This window comes from Bubalus bubalis, chromosome 20 (assembly GCF_019923935.1).
Source record: "Bubalus bubalis isolate 160015118507 breed Murrah chromosome 20, NDDB_SH_1, whole genome shotgun sequence".
NCBI lineage: Eukaryota > Metazoa > Chordata > Mammalia > Artiodactyla > Bovidae > Bubalus > Bubalus bubalis.
In genome coordinates, this window is record NC_059176.1 from 790,677 (window position 1) to 811,029 (window position 20,353).

At 65.2% G+C, this 20,353-nt stretch overlaps 2 protein-coding genes across 5 annotated transcripts; both read right to left on the reverse strand.

Moving 5' to 3' along the window:
* Window positions 1-3,910: 3,910 nt before the first annotated feature.
* TEDC1 (tubulin epsilon and delta complex 1) lies at window positions 3,911-12,396 on the reverse strand. Of its 4 annotated transcripts, XR_003107022.2 has the most exons (9): window positions 11,337-12,094; window positions 11,161-11,239; window positions 10,584-10,786; window positions 10,160-10,315; window positions 9,182-9,280; window positions 6,877-6,963; window positions 6,219-6,386; window positions 4,495-5,720; window positions 3,911-4,370 (listed from the first exon to the last, which is right to left on the reverse strand). XR_003107022.2 is itself a non-coding variant. In XM_025277435.2 (8 exons), exons 1-8 carry the CDS (start codon window positions 11,478-11,480, stop codon window positions 5,397-5,399), a joined length of 1,260 nt encoding a protein of 419 aa, XP_025133220.2. In that variant the 5' UTR covers window positions 11,481-12,094; the 3' UTR covers window positions 3,911-5,396. The 4 variants fall into 4 exon arrangements, 3 of the variants coding, with proteins under 3 accessions (XP_025133220.2, XP_025133224.2, XP_025133225.2); XM_025277435.2 differs by having other exon boundaries at window positions 3,911-5,720; XM_025277440.2 differs by lacking the exon at window positions 3,911-4,370 and having other exon boundaries at window positions 5,448-5,720; window positions 9,162-9,280; window positions 11,337-12,096.
* Window positions 12,397-14,550: 2,154 nt separating this feature from the next.
* LOC102410096 (cysteine-rich protein 1) lies at window positions 14,551-16,116 on the reverse strand. Its single transcript, XM_006043321.3, has 5 exons — window positions 15,991-16,116; window positions 15,067-15,161; window positions 14,922-14,979; window positions 14,796-14,842; window positions 14,551-14,681 (listed from the first exon to the last, which is right to left on the reverse strand). Exons 1-4 carry the CDS (start codon window positions 16,028-16,030, stop codon window positions 14,802-14,804), a joined length of 234 nt encoding a protein of 77 aa, XP_006043383.1. The 5' UTR covers window positions 16,031-16,116; the 3' UTR covers window positions 14,551-14,681; window positions 14,796-14,801.
* Window positions 16,117-20,353: the final 4,237 nt, after the last annotated feature.

Consider the following 20,353-nt stretch of genomic DNA (forward strand, 5'->3'; position numbering starts at 1 on the left):
GACGGTGTTGGAAGCTGGCTCACTGCATGGAAGAGATCTGGATTCCTGCCTGATTCCACACACAGGCAGACTCTGGATGGAATGAGGCAAAAACTGAAGAAGGAAATGCGGAGAATATGACACGAGACGGAAACACATCTTCAAATGCTAACTGTAAAAAGCAAGAGGCAAAACCATAATTCAATTAAAACAAAATTTAAATTTTCTATTCAACAAAGGGAAACCATGAGCAAATCTTTAGCCAACAACAGAACAGAAAGTGAAAGTGAAAGTCACTCAGTCATGTCCGACTCTTTGTGACCCTGTCCAAACAGTCCATGGAATTCTCCAGGCCAGAATACTGGAGTGGGTAGCTTTTCCCTTCTCTGGGGGATCTTCCCAACCCAGGGGTCGAACTGGAACCTGCTGCATTGTAGGCAGATTCTTTATCAACTGAGCTACGAGGGGGACAGAATGTAGACGATATCTATAATGTGTGAAACCAATGATGTGTTCATATCTTGAATTTTCAAGGAACTCCTGCAAAGCAATTTTTGAAAGTCAGCAAACATCAGGCAAAAATCCATGTGGATCAGTTAATTCAGGTGGCAGCGTTCAATCTGATTAATGTTTGAAATAAAATTTAAAAATAAATAAATGGTTAGGATGGCATAAAAAAGAATGAAATAATGCCACTTTTAGCAACATAGGTGGACCTAGACATTATAATACTAAGTGAAGTAAGTCACAAAGAGAAAGAGAAATATTAATATTATATATCATTTACAAGTAGAAACTAAAAAATGATACAGATTAATTTATTTACAAAACAGAAATAGACTCAGGACTTCCCTGGTGATCGAGTGGTTGAGAGTCTGACTGCCAATGCAAGGGACAGGGGTTCGATCCCTGGTCTGGGAGGATTCCACATGCTGCCGAGCAGCTAAGCCTGTAAGCCACAACTCCTGAAGCCTGTGAGCCTAGAGCCTGTGCTCCAGGAGGAAAGCCGCTGCAGTGAGAAGCTGGAGCACCACGGAAAGACCAGCCCACACCAGCTAGAGGAAGGCTGAACACAGCAGCGAAGGCAGCACAGCCAAAAGCCATCAACCAATTAATTCTAAAAAAAGAAGAAACAGACCCACAGACATAGGAGAAAAAAACCTTATGGTCACAGAAGGGAAAAGGGGTAGGGAAGAATCAGTCAGGAATACGGGATTGAGATCCCCTGCAGGAGGGAATGGCAACCCTCTCCAGGGTTCTTGCCTGGAGAAGTCCAAGGACAGAGGAGCCTGGGGTCACAGAGTCAGACACAACTGAGCGATGGACACTTTGACTTCCATGGTATTAAAGATACAGTCTACTAAATGTGAAACAGATAGGCAACCAAGATTTACTGTATAACACAGGGAAATATATTCAATATCTTGTAATCACCTATAATGGAAAAGAATCTGAAATATATATATAATTGAATCATTTTGCTATATACCCAAAACTAACACAGTATTATAAATCTACTATATTTCAATTTTTAAAAAATGATTTTGTGTTCACGTTCAGTCGAGTCCAACTCTTTGTGACCCCATGGACTGTAGCCCACCAGGCTCCTCTGTCCATGGGATTCTCCAGGCAAGAACACTGGAGCGGGTTGCCATGCCCTCTTCCCGGGATCTTCCCCACCCAGGGGTTGAACCTGTGCCTCCAGTGTCTGCTGCATTGGCAGGCAGATTAAGATGGCAAATTTAATGTTGTGTTTTTTACCACAATTTAATAATGTCCCTAAATGGGAAGGGGAGACGGGACTTGTAAATAAAGACGAGAAGAGGGAATTCCCTGTTGGCCCAGTGGATGAGACTCCACACTCCCAGTGCAGGGGGACCTATTCAACCCCTTGCTGGGGATCTCAGGTCCCACACACCACAACCCAGCCCCAGAGCCCCAGCTGGACAGGCCACAGTGAAGACACAGGGCTGCTAAAACAAGAGACAGAGGCTAGAAGAAGAAAAACAGCTTTAAAGACAAGCCACCAGCGGACACGCCCCACAGCCAAGAGAGCGACAGACCCCAGGCGCCAGCCCAACCCTCACCCACCCTTCACTGAGCCCCAGACGCTCCCCACCTGGGCCAGAGGGGCCGTTCAGAACCAAGACGGGACCTGGCCCTGGACAGGGTACCACCTCCCCCACCAGAGACAGGAGAGCCTGCAGCCCGTGCCGCTCCCACGCAGTCTCCCCGGAAGCACCCCCTTTCCTGACCCCCCTCCTGGACAGGACACTCAGCACCCTGTCCTCCCTGCCCACTCCCCACCCTCGGCAGGGCTGCTCAGACCACTGCTCTCACCTCGGGCCTCCCCACCCCGCAGGGCGCGCCCCTACCCCTTATGCAGGTTCGTCTGGGTGTCCACTGTCCCCCAGACACCGGGGGTGGCCCCCACCCGCCCGGGGGTGGCCCCCACCCGCCCCCAGCCCCAGGGCAGGCACAGGCACCGCGGTGGTCCTGGCTGTCGGACGAGTGGAGAATCTGCCCCCACCCCGCCAAGCACAGAGCCTGCTGCCCGGCCACACTTGGCAGCCAGGACCCAGCTGAGGTCCCAGAGCTCACGGGCACCTCGTGGGCAGCAGCCACGCCCACGGGGAGGGCACGGGTGGCCAGCTGGGCCCCGCCGACAGGGAATGTCTCCTACATGCCGCTCAGAGATGCTCCTGCTCACCCGCACCTGGACTTCAGCGGGATCGGGGGACACCCTCAGGCCACCCGGAGGGGCGTCTGGGGGGACTGTGGTCCTGACTAGCCAGCCACACCCCCAGGCCAAGGTCGACCAGTGCAAATAAGGCGAGGGAGATGGGGGCCAGCCAGCGGGCAGGGAGGTCCAGCGCCTGGAGGCCCACGGAGACGGAGCGGAGGGGATAAGAGTCTGGGCGCGGGGGGCGGAGCCACCCGGCTGTGGGGGGCACCTGGGCCCTCGCCCTGCCTTCTAAGGCCACGGGTGACCCAGGACAGGGGCCCGGGGGCAAGTGGGACCCCAGAGCCGCATGTCCCCAAGGTCACACGCGCGTGATCAGCGCCTTTTTTTGGCCGCATCACGCAAGGATCTTAGGTCCTCGATCGGGGGTGGAACCGGCGCGCCCTGCGGCGAAAGCACGGGGTCTCACAGCGGGACCGCCAGGGAGGCCCCTTGGGGGCGAGCCCTCCCTGCCTGAATCACGCTGTTCTGCTTGCAGGTCTTCTGCGACGGGCTTGTTTTCTAGAAGACTTGGAGCTTCAGCCCCTGGACCCCAGGAGGCCTCGGCAGGGGGCCCGCGTGCCGTGACCCTGGCTCCTTGCCTCTCCCCTTGGCAACAGCCCACCTCACGTGCCTGAGGGGGCTTGGGGGCGGCGCGGTTCGAATCCAGGCACCCCGCCCCCGCCCCCGCCCCACACCTCACCCACAGGCGGCCCTGCCCGTCGCCCCTGGTTACAGCGAAGGTTCGTCTGATTGCCCGTTTCCTCTCCTCTGGGGCCCCTGGACAGACAGCTCCATCCGCTGCACTCCAGCCTTGACACACGGCAGGTGTCGCAACGAGCTGCCGCTCCAGCTCCTTTCAGTGACCAGGCCTCCGCCTCAATGCAGCGAGTCCCCACCGAGTGGGGCGCGGTGTGCCCACCTCCTGCAGGGCTGTGTCTGCGGGTGGGAGGCCGGGCTGGCTCCAGGACACACGTGGGTCTGGCTGCCCCACGCGAGGCCAGCGGTCAGGGGCAGGATCTGAGCCCAGGGGTCCTGCCTGTGAGCCTGTCACATCACAAGCAGAAGGGGACTCTGGTGGCCGGCAGGCCAGGGGGAGTGCAGAGGTGGAGACGCAGCAGAGGGTCAGAGAAGGAGCCCATGAGGTCTGAGGCCCAGGCAGATTCTCCGAGGCCTCTGGCCTGCCCACTGGACCTCAGCCCCCTGGAGTGGCCGGATTGTGACCAGGCTCATTTATTACGACAGCAGAAGGAGCCCGACCCCAGGGGCCCAGCCTGCACCCCACAACCTGGGCAAGCGCCTGTCTCAGGGTCACCACAGGGGCACCCTCCGCCCACCAGCCTGGCCTCTCAAGCTGGGCCACCTCGTGTTTCAGGATCAGCACCCCAAGTCCCACAGACACACGGACACATGGGGGTTCTGGCTGAACTGTACTGGGCCCCCGGGTCAGAGGAGGAGCAACAGCCCCGAGGCACTGAGTTCCCACTTGTGTTTTTAAAGCTCGGGCTCCCAAAGGCCGTGGCCATCACGGCCCCGGGGAGTCCACAGGAGGCAGGGCGTCCTTCCGTGGACTTGTTCCCGTCCGGCAGGCAGGAGGGTGGTGGCAGGGAGATGAGAAGTGGCCTCAACACCCAAGGCGGAGGGCCTGGGTCAGGTGCCTGGACCCCAACTGCAGGCAGCAAGGAGCCACAGCCTTGGTGGGAGGACTCCAGCCAGGGAGGGGGTGCAGGGAACCCAGAGGCCGGCCACGGGATAGGGTCAGACAGGGAGTCCTCAGAGGGGCGTCCACTCACCGCTGCCGGCTCTGGCCAATGCTCCACAGGCCAGTGCAGAGGCGCCATAGGCATGCCCCCACCTGGGACAAAGGCCTGGACCAGCTGGTGCCCCCAGGCATGGGCCAGCGTTCCCCAGGCAGATGGCAAAGTAGCAATGAGAACATACCCTGGGGGGGCCTGGGGACCTGGGGAAGAGGGCAGCCTGGCCCAGGAGGCCAGACCCCATCTGTGCCCACAGGGGGTGGGGCGTGAGCACGAGAAACCAAGCTCCCAGGACGGGGACAGGCTGGCTCTGGCGGGACATCCCCGGACAGACAGCTCTTTGTCAGGCAGGCCCCGCTCCTGCACGGCCTTGGAAACAAAGCTGCTCTGTCTGCAGTGGCCTCCCTCCCAGGCCCCTGGGCACCACCCCCAAGGACAGAGCAGAGCCCCCCACCCAGGGCTCCCATCGGGCATCCTGATCTGACACTCACGCGTAACCACACACGTCCCAGGCACAGGCTGGCCCAAGTGGGGTGTGCAGAGGCACGCAGGGCACACTGCCCAACACCCGCCCCGTGCTGCAGGCCCTGCCCGTCTGTCCAGCACCCGGGCAGCCCCGGGCCGGCCCCACCTCACCACCCTGCCCAGGGGCCCTCCCTGGGCCTGAGGGGCGCCCATCTCCCCAGAGAGGCCAGCTGGAGCCTCGGCTCTGCCAGCAGGCCTCCACAGCGTTCCTCAGAGTGCTCAGCAAGGCCTGACACCCATGGCACCACGGTGGGCTGCCACGACCTCCTCAGGGGCAGAGCCCGTGCCTGCTCCAGGCCCGCAGGGCGCAGGCGCGCTCTGCCCGAGGTGGGGCCCCAGGGCCCAGAGCCTGCACCGCTGGGGATGGACCCTGCCCTTCCGAGGCCGTCCGGACGCGGGGGCGCCTGCAGCGCTCAGCGTGCGGGCGGCGGGACCCAGATGAGGCCAGGCCGCGCTCCTGCCAGCCTGGCCAGCTCCTGCCGACACTGGCCCTGCAGCTGGCACAGCGCCGCCTCCAGGCAGGCCTCCCGGGCCCTAAGCGCCTCTGTCGCCTCGGTGGCCCACAGGCCCAGGCCGCCAGGCTCCCTGGCCTCGGTCCTCACCAGCCGGCGGGGCCCGTGGGGCCGGGCCCGGCCCTCGTCCTGCTCCCAGGCCCGCTGCAGGGCTGCCAGGTGCTGCGCCACGGCCGTCTGCAGGGCCTGCCTCGCGGCTCTCCACTCGGGCCCGTGGCCTCCGACCTGCACAGGAGACGGCGGCAAGTGAGCCGAGGACGAGCCGTCCACCGGGACACGCCCGGGCCCCCGGCCCTCACTGAGCCTGACCCCCACCCCAGCCCCGCCGCAGCCCCTCCCGTTGCCTAGAGGTCACTGCTCCGAGGCCTGGTCCCTCCAGGCTGTCTCACCCTCATTGAGCACCTCGGCCCCAAGCCGGGGGCGCTAGGCGCCTGGGACGCGGCCCACCACCCTGCCTCGGGCCCAGCTCCTCCCTGAGGCGTGGCGGGGAGCTGGGCCCGGCTGCTCCCTGCAGGCCGAGTCCCAGGGCCTGCTCAGAGCCCAGGGCACAGACCCGGGGAGCCCACCATCAGCCCCACCGAGCACTCCAGCCATCCAACAGGATGGCTGGGGTGAGGCACCGGGGAGTCTGGCAGGTGAGCCCACGTCTTCCAAACAGAGCGAAGGGAGCAACCCCAGCGTGGAAGTCCATGGTCAAGTGGCCCAGGCCCACAGCCAGCTCACCGCAGCCTGCCAGGCGGCCCGCCGGGCCTCTGCCGCCTCCCGCAGTTCCTCCTGCAAGGTCTGCAGCTCCTGCGCCAGCAGCCGCGCTGCTCCAGCCCCCAGCTCGGGGATCCTGGGCAGAAACGTGTGCGGTGAGGCCTCCGGGGAGCAGGCATCCAGGACTGTGTCCTGCAGGGAGAGACCTCAGTGAGAAGGAGGGTGGCAGGCCTGGGCCTCGACCATGGGCCAGGTTCCCCAGCCAGCGGGGACAGCGAGCAGGGCTCAGCTACCACCCCGAGGTCACAGAGGGGGCTGGACCGACCCTCACCCCAGGGGGCCTGGACACCAGGGACGCACAGAGGCCAAACTTCCAGAAGGCTGAGACCCCCTGAGGAGTCTGGGTCTCCTCAGGAGCTGGGAAGGGTGGAGATGGGACAGACGATGTCTGAAAGAGCCCCACACTCGAAACCCAAGGCCCAGGTGAAAAACCAGCTTCAGGGTTGGGCGAGGGGGCGTCCCTGAGACCTCTCTTCTCGCCTGGAGAATGGGAAGACCCACCAAGGCCCAGGGCTGCCGTGGCCAGGGCAGGGCAGGGCAGGGCAGGGGAGGGGAGGGGTGGGATGGGAGGGGAGGGGTGTGGAGGGAAAGCACAGGCAGGGGGTGGGGGGTGCCTCCTGACCATCCACTGCCAGAAGATGAGCTCCCGGCGCCGCCACTCCAGGGCCGCCTCCAGCTGCGCGTTCTCCATCTCCAGCCGCCGCAACAGCTGCAACACAAGCCCCGCGGGTGAGAGCCAAGCACAGGGCCCCGCCATCATGCTCAGCGCACTCCTGCCTCACAGCAGGCCGACGGGAGGGGCGGGGCGGCCTCACCTCCAGCACCGCCAGGCCAGGCCCGCGCGCCTTCGACCACCCCGGGAGCCCCCGTACCGCCCCAACCATGGGTCCTGCGGGTGGGGGCCGAGTGCCGGTGCCCCTCACTCAGGACTCCACGCCACATCCCCGCTGACGGAGGGTTGCACCCTGGAGGCTTTGGGCAGCTGGAGGTCCTGGACAGCAGAGACTTTTGGGCTCTGGGAAGCCCCTCCCCTGTAACCCCCTAAACCTGAAGGCAGGGCAGGGGTGGGGGTCAGGTGCCTGGTGCGCGGTGTCTGGCTCAGGGTGACGGAGGACAGGCCATGGGCCCAGCGTGGAGAACACAGCCACAGGGCCGCCTGCGCCCTGCCCTGCCCCCACGCCCGCACCCACAGACCCCACACCGGCGCGCGTGGGTCCAGGCGGCCCCTGTGCTGAGCCCCCACCTGCCTGCCCAGGCCGCCACGGCCTCAGGAAGCCGAAGGGGGTGAGGCCAGGTGTGGTCCACCCAGAGGGCCCATGGCAAGCGACAGACACATCGGCCTCCACAGCCTCCCAGGCCTCTGGTCCCCTGGGAAGGCCCAGGCCACTCCTAGAAGAGAGCCCAGAATGTGCTCCGGGGCCCAACAAGCAGCCGGAGCCAGCATTGAGGCTGCCCTGATGGCCTTCTCTCTCAGAGGCTGCGCGGAGACCCAGGCCACGACCATCGTCATGCCACCGGGGGCTGGACACCGCTGGCCAGACGGAGGGGGTGCCTTGAACACCAGGCCAAGGGCCCAGCCCGGAGCCAGTGGAGCAGGGTAGAGGCAGACGTACCTGCGGTGAGAACCGCCCTGTGACCTGGGGGAGGCCTGTGGACCTGGGAGGGTGGAGCCACATGCCCACACCACACACACACACGCACACACACACACACCCAGTGGCGAGTGAGAAAAGCAGCTTCATCGGTTCCCAAGAACAGTCCCGGGGGTGCCCATACCCCCAACAGGCAGGCCATACAGAAGCAGACTGGGGACAAGGACAATGCCCAGTGCCCCACAGCGCACCTGGCCACTGACGGCAACCAGAGACCATCCCAGAAGCTTCTGGGACCCATCCTGAGAGCACAGGCCCTTCAAGTAGGCTGCTCCCAGCTGCCACCCGCAGACCATCCGCAAACCTTGGGAGGAAAAGTCAAAGTAACCCTCCGCCTGGCCACGACGCCATTTTCAGTCCTGTGGCACCAACTCGCACCAGCCCCCAGGCGGAGGGGGAGCGTCCCCCACCACAGCGCCCACGGAGGCTGGGGTCCCAGACAGCACCAGGCTGGGGCTGCCACAGCCCCTGCGCTCCCCCAACCAGGGAACCAGGGCAGGAGGCCCGGGCCCCGCTGAGTCACCCCAAATGGGAACCAGGCCAAGGGCATCTCAGTACACCCAGATGCTGCCTCAGCACCTCAAGGGCCAAGCACAGTCCTGCCCACAGAGCCAGCCAGACAGCCGCCAGGAACGCCGGCCAGGTGGGCCCCACGGGCCACCCTGACCCCACATCAGGGAGCAGACCCCCAGGAGCACGGAGTACTACAGTCAAGACCTGCTGGGCCCATCCTGAGCCTCAGTCATTCTTCCCGGCCAAGTGCCCCCAGGCCGGGCAGTACCAGCCTCACTCTGGACGGCCAGAGCCCAGCACTCAAGTCGTGGCCACCGGTCTGTCCCAGGAGCCCCTGGCCACGTGAGCCTCCAGGCAGGACACAGTAATGGAGGGGGCTTCTGAAAAGAAGGTCAGCAGAGAGTGGGCCACTCCCAGCCCATCACCAGGCGACACCTCCATAGGCTCAAGGCACCCACACCCGTCAGCCCAGACCCTGGGCGTCTTCCTTAATTCCAGCATCCCCCCGCCACCACCACAGCTGGCTGCCAGCCACCCGATGCCTGTGCTGTCCCCACAGCCCAGACCGTGCCCAGCCACACACACACTCATGGCAGCACTGGCAGGCCCGGCAAGGAGAGGGACAGAGCTTGTGCCCATCCCCCACGCAAGCCAGACGGTGAGCTTGACGACCACCCACAGCCGATCCACTGCCTGGGTGTGCCACCCTCCCAGGCCCCTTCTCACCTTGGGCCACACCCACCTTGGTGCCACCAGCCTCACCTGCCGGCCGCCCTCAGGGTCTCTGAGCAGCTCCGTTTCGGTGACAGACAGGTGGCCAAGGCTGCGGTCACTGTGGCAGCCACGGGTGTATGAGTGGATCTGAAATGCAGCACAGACCCCATGCTGAGCATGTGGGTGTCCCCCAGCACTAGGCAAGGTACAGACCAGGAAAGGGGGTTCAGAGAGGGCCCAGCAAGGGACAGTAGTCAGCACTGCTGAGGCTGGCTTGGGGCCCACCAGGAGGCCCTGCAGAGGGAGGAGCACCCCCACCCAGCTCCCACACCCCTGTACTCTCCTCAGATCATCAAGTGGCAGGCCTGGGCGGTGGCAGAAACAGCCCCAGACAGGCTCGGTGGTCCAGTGAGGCCAATGGCAGGGACACAGACTACCTGGGTCTGGGGGGCAGGGAGGTGCACCAGCGAGGGGAGGCCTGAAGGTAGCAGGGAGGTCAGCAGGGGGGCACGTCCCACACAGCAGGAGCAGATGGAGCCCAGACAAGAAGGGGTGAAGGCGTCCCAGGAAACGCGAGCTGAGCAAAAGACCCGCTGCCAGGGGTTCTAGCACCAAACCTGTGCTAGAGGGAGCCCAGGCCACCTACCCAGTCACTTCTCAGCCCAGAACATGCCCTAGGCCAGTAGGGGGACCCCTGTGCCCCCACAGCTGAGCCCTACCAGCCTTTAGGACCCCCGATAGAGCTGCCCACTGCCTGTGAGCCTACACCCAGGAGATAGTGGGAGGACAAGGTGCCTTCCCCCCGCTGGCTTCCCTGATTCCCTGCCCCACAGACGCCCAGCAGCACCTGCTCAAGGCCCCTCCTGGACAATCCGGAGCCGTAGCGTCCCACCGTTGGGCCACCCCCAACCAGTCAGTCCCCAGCCAGGCCTGGGAAGACCCACATCCAGCCAAAGGCCAGCCCCATCCTGAGCTGGAAGCTAGACAGGCCTGTGCAGCAGAGAGGCACTGCGCGAGCGGCACTACCTTGCCCAGGAGGGCGCACTGCTCCTGCTGACCGGCCATCAGGTTTCGCCACTGGAGCCGCAGCTTCCCCATCAGCCACTGCAGGTGGCGGATGTCCACACAGCCTTCTGCTTCCACGCTGGGAGCAGGCAGGCCAGGGCTGGCCAGGGCCTCACACTGCAGAGGGGGCAATGGTCACACGCTGCCCCTGCACCCCACACAGGTACCCCGAAAGGGAAAGGAGGCCCAGGCGAGTGACCACCGCCAGGTCTGAGGGGTGCCAGGAAGAGTTGGGGACAGACCCTGTGGACACACCGGGCCCTGCCCTGCCTCCGTGTGCTCGCCCGGGCATTCAGGAGGGCAACGCTGACCCCCACAGGGCCGACCCTGCCGATCCAGCTCCCGCACCCCAGATTCCGGCCCGGGCTGGGATTCCTGCACTCACCTCACACACGGGTATCTCGTCGCCCAGCCGCACATGGCTCTGGGTCAGCAGCCGCTCGGGCAGGGGCCCGCGGGCCAGGAGCCAGGCCAGGGCCAGCAGCAACTCGCGGCCACCCTGTAAGCCGTCGTCCGGGAGCTGCACCAGCGCCCGCCTCGGGTAGCCCTGGGAGCGCAGCGCCGACTTCACCCAGCGGGCTTGAGCCTCTGCGATAGGAGACGCCAGCTCAGGGGGGCCACCCACTGGAGGCGACACTCCCTCAGACTCTAAGGAAGGGCCCCACGCACGACCCCAGAGCAGAGAGCACGCTCGGAAGGGTCCCGTTAGGGACACGGGGACCTAGCCAGGAGGCGGGGAAGGGCGGGGCCACCACGGAGGGTCCGATGAGGAGGCGGGGAGGTGGGCGAGGCTCTGCAGAGAGCTGCCCCGTGAGTGGATGGTGGGAGGGGCAGGGCGGGGCCACCAGGACGGGTCTGGCGGGGAAGCGGGGAGATGGGCGGGGCTCTGCAGAGGGCTGTCCCGTGAGTGGTTGGTGGGCGGGGCCGCGGCCGGCCAGAGCGGGGCTGGCGGGAAGGCTTACCCAGGGCGAGCGAGGCCGAGGCGCCGTCGGCGGGCAGCGGCGAGAGCACACGAAAGAGCAGCCGCCAGAGCGCGGGGGCCTGCGGGAATCAAAGAACGACTGCCAGTGGAGCTGGCCACCTCCCTTCGTCCACCCACGGGCCCACCGCGCCCGGCTGCCTGCCCTGCTGGCCTCACCGCCTCCGGATGGTCGAACTTGGCACGGCGGAAGGTCTCGGGGCTGGGCGCGGCGGGCAGCGTCCGGCTCAACGCAGCGATGGCCTCGGGCAGAGCCCGGGCCGCGTCCGCCGGGTCGGGCCGGCGCCGCCGCCGCCTCCCCATGGAGCTCCCACTGGCCTCTCCCGGACCGCGCGCCACCGCCTCCGCGCGTCCAATCCCCGCGAGCGCGGGGTCCCCGCGCCCAATCGCCGCGCATGTCCCGCCCCCGCTGGGCCTGCGCCCAGTCACCGCGCAAGCTGGGACACGCCTCCAGCTCCCCCAATGAGCGGCGCCCCCGGCATTGGGTGCTGTCTGTGCCGACCCGTGCGGAGGCACTTCCGGTGCGTCGAGCACCAATCGGCGTTGAGAGCTCCGGGGGGCGACTCAATCTCTGCAACCCCGACACGCCTTGTCCGGATCCCACCAATCAGCTCCGCACCTCCGGTTGCTGCAAAAGGCGGCAGGGCAACCGCCGGCGGCTAGGAGGGCAGCGCTGCCGGGCGTCAACAACCCCGGGAGCGATCCTCGGCCTCCTCGAGCCCTCTCGGGCCAAGCCGCTGCGGGCTCCCGGGCCCGGCCGCGCGCACCAGGCCGCAGACGCGGGGGCCGGCACCCGGGCACCGGGAGACGTCCCTCGACCGATCAGCCCCGCGCCACGCAGGAGGGTGCTCCTCCTGACCGGCCGGCGACTCTCCCCTTCAAACCTACGCCTGCAGACCCCCGCCCGGCCCCTTCCTGTCCAGTCCAGCCTCTGCCTAGCCAGCCCTCTTTACCCCTTACCTCGTCCCCACCCCACCCCTGCCTGCCTCTGTCCTGCCCCTTCAGCCTTCTTCCTACCACTGAAGAGCGGGATCCGCAGGGCCACTTTGGAAAGCAGTTTGGGTAATTTCAGAGCTAGCCTTAAGACGACCCCACAATACAAGTGCCAGGAATCTACGAGGACTCGCCTAGACATGGAGGAGGGCAGATACAAAACACTATGTGATGTGTTATTGTTCAGTTGCTTAAGTCGTATCCAACTCTGCGACCCCATGGACTGCAGCACGCCAGGCTTCCCTGTCCTTCACTATCTCCCAGAATTCGCTCAAACTCATGTCCATTGAGGGGGTGATGCCATCCAACCATCTCATCCTCTGTGGCCCCCTCCTCCTGCCTTCAATCTTTCCCAGCGTCAGGGTCTTTTCCAACGAATTGGCTCTTTGCATCAGGTGGCCATAATAGTAGAGCTTCAGCTCAGTCCTTCCAACGAATATTACTTTTCATCTATAGAAAGTGTCCAGAAAGCAAGTATACAGAGACAGGAAGCAGGTGACCTGGACAGAGGCTAGGACCAGGGTGTGGCAGCAGGTGGGCATGAGGGAATTTTTGTGGGCAAGGAGACTGGTCTATAGCTGGATTGTGCTGATGGTTGCAGAACTCTGTGAACTGGTTAAAAAGCACGGAATGTGCATAGGTGAGTTTCATGGCATGAAATTATGCTTCAATAAAGCTGTAAAGAGGACAAGAGTAGGGGCGGGAGAGAAGGCAGAGAAAGTGCTCCCCAAACAACCCCAGCCTTGGCTAAGCAGACAGGAAGTGTGGTCACGCCTGACTCCCCCATCTTACTCCCAGTCCTTACCTTTGCCTGCCCCCATCTCAGGCACAGCCAGCTGCTCATCCCTTGTGTCCCCCGCAGAAGTGACCCCCTTCTCTAGAACTTGGCCTCTGACCCAGGCACCTGAACCCCAGGAGGCTGTTTCACTGGCCACCCACAAGCAGCTTACCTCCCAAGAGTCCTCCTCCCACCACGGTCATGGGGGCATTGCTGTCTGCCCCCTCACCCCCAACTTCAGTCCCTTCCAGGGTCCTCCTTCAACAAGGGCTGGGACCAGCACAGGCTTGCAGTCTGGCTGTCTTCTGTCTCCGAGCTCGGAGACTATCCTGGTTAGGCCCGCAAGCCGTAGTGCCGGCAGACTTTGCCCGAAGTGGTTCCTGAGCCCTTTTCCCTCTCTGATCTTCGCACCTGCTGGGCCTTCTGCGTGGAGTATCCTCCTTCCCAGCCTGAGGCCTGGCTGATCCACTCTTCTGCAGGCCTCAACTCTCTAAGCACTCATCCGCCCCTCACCCCCAGACAGCGAACCACACCGTGGGGCCAGGAGTCGACTGCCTCTTCAGGGCTGCCTCCCAGCAGCTCAAGGCAGACTTTCCTGTGCACACACTCCCTATTCTGCGCTTGCTCTGCCCACAAGCCTTCAGTCCCTGGGCCCCGAAGACACCTTCACTCCCGCAGCACTGAGACACCCAGGCTCACTCAGCCTCCTCTGCCCCCTCCTCCTTGGTCCCATCCATCCCCAGAGGCTCTCCAGCTCCCACCCCTCGGAGTTCTCTGAACCACCCAAATCTCTCTCTCTCTCTCGCACACACACACACACACACACACACACACACGTGACCCCACACACCTCCCTGGGGCCCCCCACGCCTGTCCAGAGCCAGCCTGCCAGACCCATAGCCAAGCCATGGGGCAGGGCGGAGGCCACATGCAAGGCTGAGATGACCCCTCTGGGCTCTTTAGATCAAGTTCTGGGACGGGGCAGTCTGCCAGAGCCAAAGCAACAGTGACCAAGTAGGGGGAACGGGGAGGGCTCTGAGGGAGGCTCAGGCTGACATGAGAGTTTCCAGACAGCCCCCAGCCGTCGCTCCCCAGCCAGTGTTCACAGTCCCCCATCGGGCAGAGGCCACATGCTAGCCCCTGGGCGTAGGGTGGGGGCAGATGAGGCAGGTGGTGTCTGGGTGGATGCACGGAGGGGGCTGGCTCCATCTGGCGGGGTGGGGTAAGGAATGGAGACAAGGGTGGAGCCACAGGAAGTGGGGAGGGCAGGCAAGGGCTCCCCACCACAGCGCCCCAAAGCTTCTCAAAAGCGGAACCAGCTCAGCGATTCACCCTGTGGCCCTCTGTTCCTGCTGACCTGTTCCAGAACCAGGGAGGAGGGCTGCACATCTGCAGAGCTGGACAAGGGGCTGTCCAGCAGGGCTCCCCGCAGAGCACCCCTGCCCAACCAGGGCAGCAGGCAGCAAGGCTGGCAGCAGCAGGAAGAGGGAGTGCCAGCATGGCTTGGCGTCAGGACCCCCAGGAGTGCCCGGCGTGGCCTGGCGTCGGGACCCCGGCCACACCCCTGCACTGTTGCTCCAGGGATGCAAACACACAAGCAGGTCTTCCAAGTGTCCGCATTTATTGAGGGCAGGGGGGTCTATAAGGGGAGCCCCAGGTGCCTGTGGAGAAAGGCCTGCCATCGGCCTGGAGGAGAGCAGCCCAGCAGGCAGCTGGAGATGGGTCTCCAAAACCTGTGCAGAGACACAAGGACAGAGGTGAGTGCAGGACCAGGGCGCTCAGACCTCACTGCGGGGGACGCATGCTCAGGGCCACTGGGCGGGGCAGGGTGAGACGTGGGGAAGTACCTGGGTTTACTTGAAAGTGTGGCTCTCGGCTCCGCCGCGCCCAAAGCCTGCAGAGAGGTAGAGGGCAGGTTAGGGGTGGCCAGGGGCTGTGGAGGGCTGAGTCAGGCAGGGGCATGGGGAGCATACCTTTGGGACCGAACATGGCCGCGTAGCAGGGGTGGTTGCAGTAGGGCTTGCCTTCATGCTGCAGGGAGAGCGGCCATGAGGGTCTGCCGACCCGCCCTGCCCTTACCCCTCAGCCTCCCCGCTGGCCCCGCCGGGCCCCACCGACCTCGGCATGACCCCCGGAGGTCAGTGTCTTCCCACATTTCTCACACTTGAGACAAGGCCGATGCCAGTCCTTCCCCAGGGAAGTCACCCGCTCAGCTGCAGAGGCACAGATGAGACTCCGTGAAACGGGGCACACGCACATGCTCACACCCACGCTCTCCAGACCCCTCTGCCAAGGCCCGCCCACAGCGCCCCGTGGCCCACCCAGGGGCTCAGCGGCACCTGTGCCCCCGCGGGTGGGGCACCTCCAGTCCCCAGAGCTTCGCGCCTAACGAGCGGGAGTGGGCGCTGGTCCTCGGGGCGCCCCGAGGGCTTGGGTGGGGCTGGAGGGGGAGGAGGTGGGGGTCTCGGGCAGGACCGGGCCGGGCTCCCAGACTGAGCCCTCCCCCGCCTCTGCACCGGCGACCGCAGTGCTGGGGCGGGAGGGACCTCCCACTTCCTCCTGCCCCCCTACCTCCCCTGGGCTCTGGGGCGCGGGGCGGGAGGAGGCGCCCGGGGTTGCGCCGCCCGGGGCGCGGGTTTCCGCGTCTGTTTCTACTTAACGATGGGAGAAGCGGCCCGAGCCCCACGTTCCTTCCGACCCGCCGGGGTCCCCGCCCAGGGCGCGCCAGGGAAGGGGCGAGATAGCGGGACCCGGAGACAGGGAGACCCCAGAGTCAGGGAGATTCAGAGACCGGAGACTCAGTGAGACCCGGAGAGAGAGCGGGGCAGAGATGGACGGCGACCAGACGCCGGAGGCCCGACCGGCACACCCAGGCGGCCACCAGCAAGGCTAGGTGTCGCCCCGAGGCGCTGCCCAAGGTCCCCCTGCGCCCTCGGCCCACCCGGGCAGCCCCGAGGGATGGACCCTGGGCCGCGCTTCCGCGTGGGGCTGAGGGGGAAGCCTCAGCTCGAGCCGGGGAGGGCGAGGGTGGGGTGCGCTCACCAAAGAACACCTCCTTGTTGCACTTGGGGCACTTGGGCATGGTGGCGCCGGATCGGGGAAGATGGCCAGGCGGGAGCAGACCGGAGCGCTGGACTGGGTGGGTCGCGCCCGGTCCGCGTTTTTCAAGGACCCCTGGGCTCCGCCCCTTTGGGACACACCCCCAGCGCCCCGCCCCCCTGAGTCCTGGACTTGGACCCGGAGGCCTCGGATTCCAGCCAACAGGCCAAGAAAGGTCATCTGGTCCACCCTCGCCTTGGGGCAAGACCCGGGCCTGGCCGACGGCAGAGTGCGGTCCGAGGGGGTCCAGGAGGTCGGCGGGCACTCTCGCCGACTGGACTGGGCTGGAACCCCGGAGGAGCCCCGCCCTCGCCCCGGACTCTGGGCGGGGGCTCCCCAGAGCGGGAGAGAGCACCCCACGCCCCCCCACCACCCCCGCCTCAGAGTGCTGGAGCCCCGAAGGTAACCGCTATAATGCAGATAGATGCAAACGAGCGTGTCGTACCTTTCCAGGCCTTTCCCTAGATACAGGGCGGGGGGCACCTACCAGGGCATTCTCAGCCTGGTAGCCCTCCCCCACGAACTGCCCTCCGCCTTCATCACGCGTGGGACCAGAAGGTTGCCCCGCCCCAGTCTCCTACCCGCAAGGGACATCCCAGTCTCCACCGACCCCCGCTTCGGCCCGCCCCTGGATGTCCGTCGGACCGCAGCGGAACTCCCCTGAGACTCCGAGACGGGACATCCCCTCCCAAGGCGGGGACACCCATCAACGGCAGGGCGGGAGATTCTGCGGGATGTCGGGGGTGGGGGGAGTCTGTGCGGCAACGCCCAGGCCTCCGTGGAGCTGCGCGGCGGCGGGGGAGGGGTCCTTATCTCCGCAGGAAGCGCCGAGGGCAGAGGGCGGAGAGGTCCAAGTCCGATGTCCAAGGAAGGGGGCGCGGCCCGGAGCCTCTCCGGTGCCAGGCGGAGACTGCAGGCCCCACCCGCTCCAGGAATGGGGGAAGGCCAAGGGTGCTGGCGCTGGCGGGCTGCAGGGCCCTAGGCCATCGCAGCAGAGAGGCCTGCGGCCTCATGGCGGGCCGTTGGTGGGGGCCATCGGGGGTTGGTGGGGAGGCTGATGGACGGGTCTCCGTTGCCCCTCAGCCCAGGCGGAGGCAGGGAGGCCTGGGTGGCGTCCCCCTGCTCCCCGCCCCAGAGGACACTGCCCTGCCCCACCCTCCTGTCGGTCAGTGTCGCCCAGGGCACCCCCTCTCGCCCTCTGCTGCAGGAGGGGCTACCTTCCCTGTGGACCCTCCACCTCTCTGCTCCACCGTGACCCCTCAAGCCACACCCAGCTCCTGGCTTCAGCAGAGCCTCAGCGCTCAGTCCTCTCCCCATCCCGGCCCCCACCCCGAACCTTCACCAGTGTCCTCGGCTCCCCTCGACACACCCGTCCCTCAAAACAAATCGTCATCTCTGGGCCTGACCAGGCCCTGTCCCCACGGAGGGTGCTGGAGACCATCCTCTGAGAGGCCCTCAGCCCTGAGCAGAGGGAACCCCTCCACCTCCCCCCCAGCCTCCCCCCCCACCCCGCCCCCTGGGCCTGTAGCTGGGAGGAGGGGAGCGACGGCCACCTGCACCTCAGTACCCCCACACCTACCCGACCTGCCCTCTGCCCCCTGCCAGGCCCCGCGGTGGTGGAGCACGCCCCAGCCTCGGGGAGGTCAGCGCTCGAGACCCCATGCTCCCCCACCACTCTGGTCCTCCCTCCTCCCTGGGACCCCCCTCTGAGAGTAGGCCACAGTTCTGCCCCCAACTGGGGCTCCGCAAGCCCTGGGGTCGACAAAGCTCGATCCCTGCCCTGGAGCCCCATGTGGCTGGCTGCCTGCTGCCCTCAGGAGCGGTGCCCACCCTCCACCCTCAGGAGCGGTGCCCACCCTCCACTGCAGGAACCACACCAGCCTGCCCTGCCCCGAGCCTCACCACCCTCTCCCCCCGGGCACAGGAGTGCCTCCCCGGTTTCTGGAGCTGTGGCTGCCCACCTGCCCCCACCCAGCCCTTGGTGTCTCCCTGGCTTGTTCCTGGTCTACCAGGCCAGGCCAGGAACAGGAGGGTTGGCCCAGCTTCCCTCCACTCCTGGCTTCATGATCAAGAGAGAAGTGGAAATGAGAGACAGCCGGAGTGGGACAGGCACACGGACAGACAGGCAGAAGCAGAGAGGGGAGGAAGGGTCGAGACCCCCTGGTGACAGAGAGGGCCGGGTGGGTGGGGGCACCGGGCAGGACTGTCTGGGGAGGTGGGCATCTGTCACGGCAGACCCTGGGGTCAGGCCACAAACGGTGCGTGCACCACCCGAGTAGGCGTGCCAGGCGGAGGTCAGCTCCCCCTGCGTGATGAACCCGAGGGGACAGTGAACAGCTGGCACCCAGTATGCGCACGTGTGTCCAGGGCCTGCGGGCACATCTGTGTGGGCACACCCATCTGAGCGTCTCGGGGGCTCCGGGGCAGGGGGGCCACCCTGAGCTGGGCTCGGCTTCCTTCTGCACACTTGGCCCTGGGGATGACCCCTCTCCCTACTGGACTCCAAGCCCCCCAGACTCTGGGAGTGGGGGAGCAAGAGCCCCCCCTCTTGCAAACCAGGGTGATGAGTCTCTTCCTGGCCTGCCCAGCTGTTATTGCCGTTGCCATAGCCACAGCGCAGGCTGGTGTGGGGAGGAGGCCAAGAGGGGCCAAGGCCCATGGGCGTAGCCCTCGGGTTGGTACTTAGCACAGTTTTTCCAGACGCACACACCACACACACACACTCTCTCTCCCTGGAACCCTCCCAAAGCTTCACCTCCCCCAGCTCCCTGTCTGCCTGCCCACCTGTGAAATTAGGGACCCCCCAAAGCTGCAGTCCCCCAGCACTGGGGAGTGTGCAGGGTGGACAGCTCCCACAGCCTCTAGACTCTCTGGCCAGGCACGGCCCCATTTGAGGCTTCCCTGTGAGGTGCTGGCCAGGCCCTAACAGCCCCTCCAGGAGCAGGCTTCCGGCTTCCATCAGGTCACCTGCCCCAGGAAGCTCTTGGGAGGGGCGGGGTGCTGACCTGGCCCAAGATCAACCAAACTCAGGACCACTGGGCCAGTTCAAGACCCAGCCCTGACCTGCCTGGCCCTTGGGGGTCACTAGTGGCGGCGGCTGCACGACACACGGAAGGCACAGTGAGGCACCAGGCACATCCCGAGACGCGGCACCCCGCGCGGGCAGCACCCAGCCCCGCGCTCTCCCTCCCAGCACTGGCCCCAGGGCTGTGGGCATCTGGAGTGTGAGGGACAGAGCGACCAGCACAGCCTCTTGCCCCAGGCTGCTCTGTGCCCAGAATACACCCCCTACACTCTGCCAGCGTGAGGTCACCCAGGGCCCTGAGACCTGGGGGAGGCTGCTGCGGGGTTCTGGCTGCTGGCCAAGGCCACCAGCGCGTGCTCACCCTCTCTGTGCACACGGCCACACCCTCACCCGCTTGTGTTCCACCCAGATGGGAACTAGGTGGGACCCTGCCCCACGGCAGGATTCTGGACAGAGGGGGCAGGCGGGGGCCCCAAGGCGGGCTCCCTTGGGCTCCAGGCACTGGGAGAACTTGTGGAGCAAGGCTCGGCCCCAGTGACCGCTGAGGAATCTTCCAGGGAAGTTCTGCCCCTCGGAGCTACAAAGATCCACCCCCATCCCAGACCATACACTGTGGCACTTGCCCCTGGCCTTTGCCAGCCATTCCTGAAGCCTCCCCCCTGCGCCCCAGTCTCTGGGCCCCCTCCTCAGCATGGACAAGAGTACGGCTGTCCCCTGCGAGGGCTGGAGGCCGGCAGGGCTGCTCTGGCGTTCCTGCACCCAGTGCCCTGCGGCTCCAGTGTGTGCTCCGGGACCACTGCTGAGCCCGGGCCAGAGCCTGCTGCCTACCCCCAGAGTCCACCCCTCCCTGCCCTTCTTCCAGGCCTGGCTGAGTCATAGGCACTCAGACATTCCCAAGGCCTATTTTTAGCAGCTTGTCTCCCAGGACCCCCTGTCTGCCCCAAGGTCCTGCCCCAGGTGGCCGTGAGGTGGGGGCGGGGGGGATGGAATCTGTGCTTTCCCAGGAGGGCTCCGACCCTGTCCTCCAGGCCTGAGACCAGCCCAGGCAGGAGAGGGTCCCTCCCCTCCTCTCTTGGAAGCAGGCCCGGGATGCAGAGGGGCTGGGGCACCTGCGCCCGTGAACCCCCTCAGCCAGCCCTGCCAGGGCCTGCAGCTCGGCTCGTTGAAGTGCCCCTGCCCTCCCTACCCACCCCCCCCCCCCCCCCCCCCCAATGAGCCTGGTGCCAGGAATCTCTGTATCCTAGAGCCAAAGGCCATGCAGAATGGCCTCAGATTCCAGCC